The sequence below is a fragment of the Oncorhynchus masou genome, chromosome 29 (assembly GCF_036934945.1).
Source record: "Oncorhynchus masou masou isolate Uvic2021 chromosome 29, UVic_Omas_1.1, whole genome shotgun sequence".
Classification (NCBI taxonomy): domain Eukaryota; kingdom Metazoa; phylum Chordata; class Actinopteri; order Salmoniformes; family Salmonidae; genus Oncorhynchus; species Oncorhynchus masou.
Window position 1 is genome coordinate 88,144,275 of NC_088240.1, and position 9,630 is coordinate 88,153,904.

At 42.6% G+C, this 9,630-nt stretch overlaps 1 protein-coding gene across 1 annotated transcript; it reads left to right on the forward strand.

The window, feature by feature from the left end:
• The first annotated feature begins 1,705 nt into the window (after positions 1 to 1,705).
• On the forward strand, positions 1,706 to 9,406 carry si:ch211-254p10.2 (solute carrier family 40 member 1). The gene is made up of 8 exons (XM_064945030.1): positions 1,706 to 1,808; positions 2,871 to 2,938; positions 3,168 to 3,327; positions 3,934 to 4,049; positions 4,473 to 4,599; positions 4,860 to 5,144; positions 6,546 to 7,211; positions 9,141 to 9,406. The coding sequence occupies exons 1-8, from the start codon at positions 1,706 to 1,708 to the stop codon at positions 9,404 to 9,406; spliced, it is 1,791 nt and encodes a 596-aa protein (XP_064801102.1).
• The last annotated feature ends 224 nt before the right edge of the window (positions 9,407 to 9,630 follow it).

The window sequence follows — 9,630 nt, forward strand, 5'->3', positions numbered from 1 at the left end:
TCATTAAAAGTTGTTTTCAACCACTCCACACATTTCTTATTAACAAACTATAATTTGCATGACAAGTAATTTTTCCAACAATTGTTTACAGACAGATTATTTCACTTATAATTCACTGTATCACAATTCCATTGGGTCAGAAGTTTACATACACCAAGTTGACTGTGCCTTTAAACAGCTTATAAAATTCTAGAAAATTATGTCATGGCTTTAGAAGCTTCTGATAGGCTAATTGACATCATTTGAGTCAATTTCAGGTGTACCTGTGGATGTATTTCAAGGCCTACCTTCAAACTCAGTGCTTCTTTGCCTGACAACATGGTTAAATCAAAAGAAGCCAAGACCTCAGAAAAAAATTTGTAGACCTTCACAAGTCTGGTTCATCCTTGAGAGAAATTTCCAAACGTCTGAAGGTACCACATTCACCTGTACAAACAATAGTTAGCAAGTATATTACACACCATGGGACCACGCAGCCGTCATACCGATCAGAAAGGAGACGCGTTCTGTCTCCTAGAGATGAACGTACTTTGGTGCGAAAAGTGCAAATCAATCCCAGAACAACAGCAAAGGACCTTGTGAAGACGCTGGAGGAAACAAGTTCAAAAGTATCCACAGTAAAACGAGTCCTATATCAACATAACCTGAAAGGCCGCTCAGCAAGGAAGAAGCCACTGCTCCAAAACTACCATAAAAAAAGCCAGACTACGGTTTGCAACTGCACATGGGGACAAAGATCATACTTTTTGGAGAATTGTCCTCTGGTCTGATGAAACAAAAATAGAACTGTTTGGCCATAATGACCATCGTTATATTTGGAGGAAAAAGAGGGAGGCTTGCAAGCCGAAGAACACCATCCCAACCGTAAAGCACGGGGGTGGCAGCATCATGTTGTGGGGGTGCTTTGCTGCAGGAGGGACTGGTGCACTTCACAAAATACATGGCATCACGAGGGAAGAAAATTATGTGGATATGTTGAAGCAACATCTCAAGATACAAGACAGTCAGGAAGTTAAAGCTTGGTCGCAAATGGTTCTCCCAAATGGACAATGACCTCAAGCATACTTCCAAAGTTGTGGCAAAATGGCTTAAGGACAACAAAGTCAAGGTATTGGAGTGGTCATCACGAAGTCCTGACCTCAAACCTATAGAAATTTGTGGCCAGAACTGAAAAAGTGTGTGCAAGCAAGGAGGCCGACAAACCTGACTCGGTTACACCAGCTCTGTCAGGAGGAACGGGCCAAAACTCACCCAACTTATTGTGGGAAGCTTGTGGAAGGCTACCCGAAACGTTTGATCCAACTTAAACCTTTATAAGGCAATGCGACCAAATACTAATTGAGTGTATGTAAACTTCTGACCCACTGGGAATGTGATGAAAGAAATAAAAGCTGAAATAAATCTCTACTATTATTCTGACATTTCACATTCTTAAAATAAAGTGGTGATCCTAACTAACCTAAGGAAGGGAATTTTCACTAGGATTAAATGTCAGGAATTATGAAAGACTGAGTTTAAATGTATTTGGCTAAGGTGTATGTAAACTTTCGACTTCAACTGTATGTTCAAGTTCAGTTGAGTTGAGCAGGCCCATTCTTAACTCTACTAGTTCCATTAAGTTGACAAGACCCTTCTGGATTCTTGTACAGTAGTTGTATGACCTCTGACCCCTTACCGGTGACCTGGTTTGGACTCTGTACAGGCAATGTCCCTGCGAGCAGACGCAGCCCAGTGTGGAGGGGTGGTGGTGGAGCTTGAGTCTGATGACATCAGGGAGGCTCGGGCCAGGAAGGCCAGGAGTACATCAGGTCAGCTCGTCTATTGCGGGAGTGGACAGAGAGAGATGACCAGGAGTTTACCCTGACCTCATGACCTGACACTACAACTACACAGCTATTACTTAATTATGATGTAACAACACGTTGTGATTGTCAGACCCACAGTGTTACAGTTATATAGGTATTAGAGCAATTCAATATAAAGTGCTAGGTGTAAGAGCAACTTAATGTAAAGTGCTAGGTGTGTGAGCTACTTATTAATGTAAAGTGTTAGGTGTTAAAGTAACTGAATGTAAAGTGTTAGGTGTTAGAGTACCTTAATGTAAAGTGTTAGGTGTATGAGCCACTAAACGTAAAGTGTTAGGTGTTAGAGTAACTTAAATTAAAGTGTTAGGTGTTAGAGTAACTTAATGTAGTGTTAGGTGTACGAGCTACTTAATGTTAGGTGTTAGAGTAACTTAATGTAAAGTGTTAGGTATAAGAGCTACTTAATGTAAAGGGTTAGGTATAAGAGCTACTTAATGTAAAGTTTTAGGTGTGCGATCTACTTAATGTAAAATGTTAGGTATAAGAGCAACTTAATGTAGTGTTTAGTTGTAAGAGCTGCTTAATGTAAAGTGTGAGGCATAAGAGCTACTTAATGTAACGTGTTAAGTATAAGAGCAACTTAATGTAACGTGTTACAGTAGGTGTAAGATAACTTAAGGTAAAGTGTTAGGCATAAGAGCTACTTAATGTAAAGTGTTAGGTGTATGATCTACTTAATGTAAAGTGTCAGGTATAAGAGCTACTTAATGTAAAGTGTTAGGTATAAGAGCTACTTAAAGTAAAGTGTTAGGTGTAAGAGCCACTTAATGTAAAGTGTTAGGTATAAGAGCTACTTAAAGTAAAGTGTTAGGTGTAAGAGCAACTTAATGCTTTTGTTTTCTGATCAGAACACATCCTGGTCCTAAATATGTTCAGACATACTCTGATGCCCAGTGCTTAATGTTTTCCAGCTCTAGATGCAGAATGTGTCCTGTTGACTCATAATGATGTTATCTCTGGTTATTGTTCATGTTACTGTGTGTCTCTGTTGAACATACTCACCAGGGTCAGCCCTCATCTACCTCAGGGGCCCTAAATTCCTGATCTACGTCAGTGGGGCGCTGTCCATGTGGGTAAGAAGCCTTTTCATGTAACAGCAATGGGTAAGGGAGCTACAAGGCCATACCGGCTGGACACTATAAGGTTTATGTCATCAACCTGGTAGTGTCTTGCAAATCAATGAAAGATGGACATACTTTACATTTCTCTTTATGTCCTTTACCCCTAGAAAGAGTAAAAAGCTAAAAGCCAAAAGCTGAAAACGTTCTTCTCCGTCATGATAACTATTTGTCTTTCTAACAGGGTGACCGTATGTGGCACTTTGCCATTTCGGTGTTCCTGATCGAGCTGTATGGACGGAACCTGCTGCTGACCGCAATATTCGGCTTGGTGGTGGCGGGGTCAGTGCTGCTGTTAGGGGCGTTGATTGGGGACTGGGTTGACCGCAACCCCAGGAACAAAGGTTAGACCCACAATAATTTATATTTACAGCTATAGGGACTGACATCTAGTCCCAAATGGCACCCTAAAGGTACTGCAATATAATAGGGAATAGGATGCTATTTGGGACACAGTCCTAATTGCCTGCCTCTCTGCCTCACATGGGCACTCTGCAGTTCAAACAGTAACAAAGTTGCATCCTACCACTATTTTGGAAAATTGCTGAGGGATTTGGCTGGATAAATGAAACCACTCACAAATTCATAGATAGAGCTATGGATGCAAGTACTGACCATCCATGAGACGAACATTATAGTTTTATTCATGTTTTTAAGCTATACAGAGTTAGTTTACAATTTCAAAGTAAAACAAGTGTATATTTGGGGATCTAATGGGATACAACAGATGATCTAAGCTCATTAGTCATTTATGAGTAATAATATTTTAGAATCAATGGCTATATATAATTACATTAAAAGTCCAAAAATGAATGTACTATGGCAACTGCAGAATGCCCCTTTAAGACCAATGATACATTTATGGTTCTGTGTAAGTTTTTATGGTTCTCTGAAATGCATTGTTCCAGAATATTTTAGAGCCTTAGTTTCTTCTCCCTCCTTGGTTTTAGTGGCACATGCATCCTTGTTGGTTCAGAACATTTCAGTGACGGTGTGTAGCATTGTGCTGATGTTGGTCTTCTTATATAAACAGTGGATTGAAAGCATTTGGGATGGCTGGTTAACTGTGAGTATATTTTTCATTTTCTCTCCCATACTGTCTAAACTCTCATGATATGAACCAACAGTATGTTTTGGAATCAGATATGGATTGAAATAGTATTTGTATCCTTTCAAAGACTTTATCTGCACTTGATTGAGTTTGCCTGGTGCAATGGAACCAATGGAATAGTCCTAAAATGACAAACCCCACCCATCCAGTGCTCCAGGCATGCTCAATCAAACGCTCAATGTATTTGAAAGAAAATTAATACAATTTAAACCCAGGTCTGTTGAGAATCAGGCTAGATATATTATTGCAAACTGCTGTGACGGTTGCTGTTTCACCTGCACTGTTCTGTGTCCATGTTGTTGCTGCTGCTGTTCTGAGCCTCCTGCTGCTCTGTGCTGTCATGTGTAGTAACGTGTTGCATCACAAAACTTACACAAGGTGGTTTGTTATACGGTGGTGATCGTCCTGGCAGATGTGGCTAACCTAGCAAGCACAGCGCTGACTATCGCCATCCAGAGGGACTGGATTGTGGTTATCACTGGATACAACCGGGGTCACCTCGCCGGTGAGACTGGCAGACCTGCCACACGCTATTACATCACAAGGGATTGTTGTTTCTGTTTCAGCTGCTGAACTGGCTGCTGGTTAATTTAAAGCACTTCAAGGTTATCAGACACTCTATGTATTTAGTTTATCTAGGATGTATCACATGCATTACAATAGAGGCAGTTTGATAATGTAGCCATTAGTAAAGCTGGTAACACAGATACCATATCACCACAACCAAACTAAACCCTGTACCTTTTGGTTGATTCTCATCTGAAGGGATGAATGCTACCATGCGGCGCATCGATCAGGTGACCAACATCCTGGCACCACTGGCGGTGGGACAGGTCATGACCCTGGCCTCCAACGTGATCGGCTGCGGTTTCATCCTGGGCTGGAACCTGGTGTCCCTCATCGTAGAGTTTATCTTCCTGTCCCGGGTCTACCGCATTGTCCCGGCGCTGTCCGTCAAACCACCTGCGCCCGAGGACGGCCAGGCCTCCCTGGAGAGACCAGCAAAGAGGACGGAGGGACTGCTGGAGAGGAGGGGGTCACAAGGTCAGTGTCCTGTTGTCCTGGTTACTGTGTGACTACTTCAGTAGTTGAGTTGGTAAAGTAAAGTATAGTGGATCTTCCAACCTGTTTCATCCAACTTTACAGTGAAGCATAGCTTTACTTTACAGTAAAATTGAATGAAATTGGCTGTTTCCAGTTACAATTGTCAGTAGAGTATTGTTAGTAGCATGACTGATGCTTGTCCTCTCAGTAGATCATTGTTAGTAGCATGACTGATGCTTGTCCTCTCAGTAGATCATTGTTAGTATCATTACTGATGCTTGTCCTCTCAGTAGAGCATTGTTAGTATCATGACTGATGCTTGTCCTCTCAGTAGAGCATTGTTAGTAGCATGACTGATGCTTGTCCTCTCAGTAGAGCATTGTTAGTAGCATGACTGATGCTTGTCCTCTCAGTAGAGCATTGTTAGTATCATTACTGATGCTTGTCCTCTCAGTAGAGCATTGTTAGTAGCATGACTGATGCTTGTCCTCTCAGTAGAGCATTGTTAGTAGCATGACTGATGCTTGTCCTCTCAGTAGAGCATTGTTAGTAGCATGACTGATGCTTGTCCTCTCAGTAGAGCATTGTTAGTATCATTACTGATGCTTGTCCTCTCAGTAGAGCATTGTTAGTAGCATGACTGATGCTTGTCCTCTCAGTAGAGCATTGTTAGTAGCATGACTGATGCTTGTCCTCTCAGTAGATCATTGTTAGTATCATTACTGATGCTTGTCCTCTCAGTAGAGCATTGTTAGTAGCATGACTGATGCTTGTCCTCTCAGTAGAGCATTGTTAGTAGCATGACTGATGCTTGTCCTCTCAGTAGAGCATTGTTAGTAGCATGACTGATGCTTGTCCTCTCAGTAGATCATTGTTAGTAGCATGACTGATGCTTGTCCTCTCAGTAGATCATTGTTAGTATCATTACTGATGCTTGTCCTCTCCCTCTCAGTAGATCATTGTTAGTAGCTTGATTGATGCTTGTTCTCTCATCTAGATCATTGTTAGTAGCTTGACTGATGCTTGTCCTCTCAGTAGATCATTGTTAGTAGCTTGACTGATGCTTGTCCTCTCCCTCTCAGTAGATCATTGTTAGTAGCTTGACTGATGCTTGTCCTCTCAGTAGATCATTGTTAGTATCATTACTGATGCTTGTCCTCTCCCTCTCAGTAGATCATTGTTAGTAGCTTGACTGATGCTTGTCCTCTCGGAGATCATTGTTAGTAACTTGACTGATGCTTGTCCTCTCAGTAGATCATTGTTAGTAGCTTGACTGATGCTTGTCCTCTCAGTAGATCATTGTTAGTAGCATGACTGATGCTTGTCCTCTCAGTAGATCATTGTTAGTAGCTTGACTTATGCTTGTCCTCTGCCTCTCAGTAGAGCATAGTGAGGTGGTGACATCAGCCCCGGGCCTCAGTGATGACGACATGAGCCTGAACCTCAAGGAGATCACCAACCTGCCTCTATGTTTTGGACGCTTCCGCTGGCTGCTGAGCACCTGTAAGGACGGCTGGATGGCCTACTACCGCCAGGATGTCTTCCTGGCTGGGATGGGCCTGGCCTTCCTCTACACAACTGTCCTGGGCTTCGACTGCATCACCACGGGCTACGCCTACACCCAGGGCATCAGTGGCTCCCTGCTCAGTCTGCTGATGGGGGTCTCGGCTATAACAGGCCTCATGGGCACCATCATGTTCACCAAGCTGAGGAAGGCCTACGGTTTAGTCAACACAGGCATCATCTCCAGCTGTCTCCATCTTTGCTGTCTGCTGCTGTGTGTGTGTTCTGTGTTCGCCCCCGGCAGCCCCATGGACCTCCGCCTGCTCAGGCCCTTCCTGGACGCCAACGCCAACTCAACGTTGTCGGCGGCCGGGGGGATGGTGGAGGGCCAGAGGCAGAAACACACCTACCCGATGCGGGGTGGCATTAATCAGCCACTGCTGCCCGACCGCTCGTCCATCCACTGGACCAACAACACGGTGCTGTTTGAGAATATGCCATCAGGCATGGAGCCAGACTCCTACATCTCTATAATCCTGCTGTTCTTGGGGGTCATCACAGCACGCATCGGTGAGTAAGAGGGACGAGCAGACCCAGGCCCTTCACAATTGGATTGAGTTGCTGATCCACAGTTTAACAATGGCAACAGTATTATGCATGTTTCTAACATAGGCTGTGGGTATTCAGTTCTTTTGAAACTCAACAGTAAATTAGTTCAAATAGTGTTGGAAGATAATCATTTTTGTATTATACCGGAATATTTTTACCAGTTTTGATGACAGAGTGTGGGGGTCTATCTATATAGACTATAGTATAGTGGTCTATCTATATAGACTATAGTTTTTATTTATTTTTATTTCACCTTTATTTAACCAGGTAGGCCAGTTGAGAACAAGTTCTCATTTGCAACTGCGACCTGGCCAAGATAAAGCGTAGCAATTCGACACATAGAACAACACAGAGTTACACATGGAATAAACAAAACATACAGTCAATAATACAGTAGAACAAAAGACAACAAAAAGTCTATATACAGTGAGTGCAAATGAGGTAAGTTAAGGAAATAAATAGGCCATGGTGGTGAAGTAATTACAATATAGCAATTAAACACTGGAATGGTAGATCGGCAGAAGATGAATGTGCAAGTAGAGATACTGGGGTGCAAAGGAGCAAGATAAATAAATATCAGTATGGGGATGAGGTAGGTAGATAGATGGGCTGTTTACAGAAGTACAGGTGCAGTGATCTGTGAAATGCTCTGACAGCTGGTGCTTAAAGCTAATGAGGGAGATGTGATTCTCCAGCTTCAGAGATGTTCGTTCCAGTACAGTATAGTATAGTGGTCAATCTGTATAGATCATAGTCTAGTAGTATATCTATATAGACCATAGTCTAGTAGTCTGTCTGTACAGACCATAGTCTAGTAGTCTATCTGTACAGACCATAGTCTAGTAGTCTGTCTGTACAGACCATAGTCTAGTAGTCTGTCTGTACAGACCATAGTCTAGTAGTCTGTCTGTACAGACCATAGTCTAGTAGTCTGTCTGTACAGACCATAGTCTAGTAGTCTATCTGTACAGACCATAGTCTAGTAGTCTATCTGTACAGACCATAGTCTAGTAGTCTATCTGTATAGACCATATAGTCTCCAGCTTCAGAGATATTCTAGTAGTCTATCTGTACAGACCATAGTCTAGTAGTAGTATAGTGGTCAATCTGTATAGATCATAGTCTAGTAGTATATCTATATAGACCATATAGTGTCCAGTAGTGTATCTGTACAGATCATAGTCTAGTAGTCTGTCTGTACAGATCATAGTCTAGTAGTCTGTCTGTACAGACCATAGTCTAGTAGTCTATCTGTAGTCTAGTCTGTAGTCAGACCATAGTCTAGTAGTCTATCTGTACAGACCATAGTCTAGTAGTCTATCTGTATAGACCATAGTCTAGTAGTCTATCTGTATAGACCATAGTCTAGTAGTCTATCTGTATAGACCATAGTCTAGTAGTCTATCTGTATAGACCATAGTCTAGTAGTCTATCTGTATAGACCATAGTCTAGTAGTCTATCTGTACAGACCATAGTCTAGTAGTCTATCTGTACAGACCATAGTCTAGTGGTCTATCTGTATAGACCATAGTCTAGTAGTCTATCTGTATAGACCATAGTCTAGTAGTCTATCTGTATAGACCATAGTCTAGTAGTCTATCTGTACAGACCATAGTCTAGTAGTATCTGTACAGACTATCTGTATAGACCATAGTCTAGTAGTCTATCTGTATAGACCATAGTCTAGTAGTCTATCTGTATAGACCATAGTCTAGTAGTCTATCTGTATAGACCATAGTCTAGTGGTCTATCTGTATAGACCATAGTCTAGTAGTCTGTCTGTACAGACCATAGTCTAGTAGTCTATCTGTATAGACCATAGTCTAGTAGTCTATCTGTATAGACCAAAGCAACCACTGACCATTGTCTGTGTATCCTGTGTATTCCAGGTCTGTGGTCCTTTGACCTGACCGTGACCCAGCTGCTTCAGGAGAACATCTGTGAGTCAGAACGTGGTGTGGTCAACGGGGTCCAGAGCTCCATGAACTACTTGATGGACCTTCTCCACTTCATCATGGTCATCTCTGCTCCGCAGCCCCAGCACTTTGGCATCCTGGTCATCATCTCTGTACTGTTCATCACCACAGGACACACAATGTACTTCCTATACGCACGCAAAGCCAAGAGGAAACCTGCTGGATGCCTGGACACGTAGGGAGGCCGTGCGGCTTTCTGCGACAAAGCATGTGCCCAAAGACTCCACTCTGCCTGCGCCTGCCTGTGAAATGAATGTCTCTTCTCTCTTGTTCCCTCTGCGCTCTCATTGCTAGGCAACAATACAATACCGTAACACTCCTTCCCCACCATCCAGCCATTCATTCATTACAGCACAACACAGCAAGTGTCTGTCGTGTCCTCCCCAACCTGGTTGCTATCTCC

What these genes read in the sequence shown, in the direction of transcription:
- si:ch211-254p10.2 (XM_064945030.1), top strand. Translation starts at nt 1,706, where the DNA reads ATGTCCCTGCGAGCAGACGCAGCCCAGTGTGGAGGGGTGGTGGTGGAG. An exon ending in TTTGGGATGGCTGGTTAACT is followed by an intron (nt 4,050 to 4,472) that starts GTGAGTATATTT and finishes AACTTACACAAG; the next exon opens with GTGGTTTGTTATACGGTGGT. An exon ending in CAACCGGGGTCACCTCGCCG is followed by an intron (nt 4,600 to 4,859) that starts GTGAGACTGGCA and finishes TCTCATCTGAAG; the next exon opens with GGATGAATGCTACCATGCGG.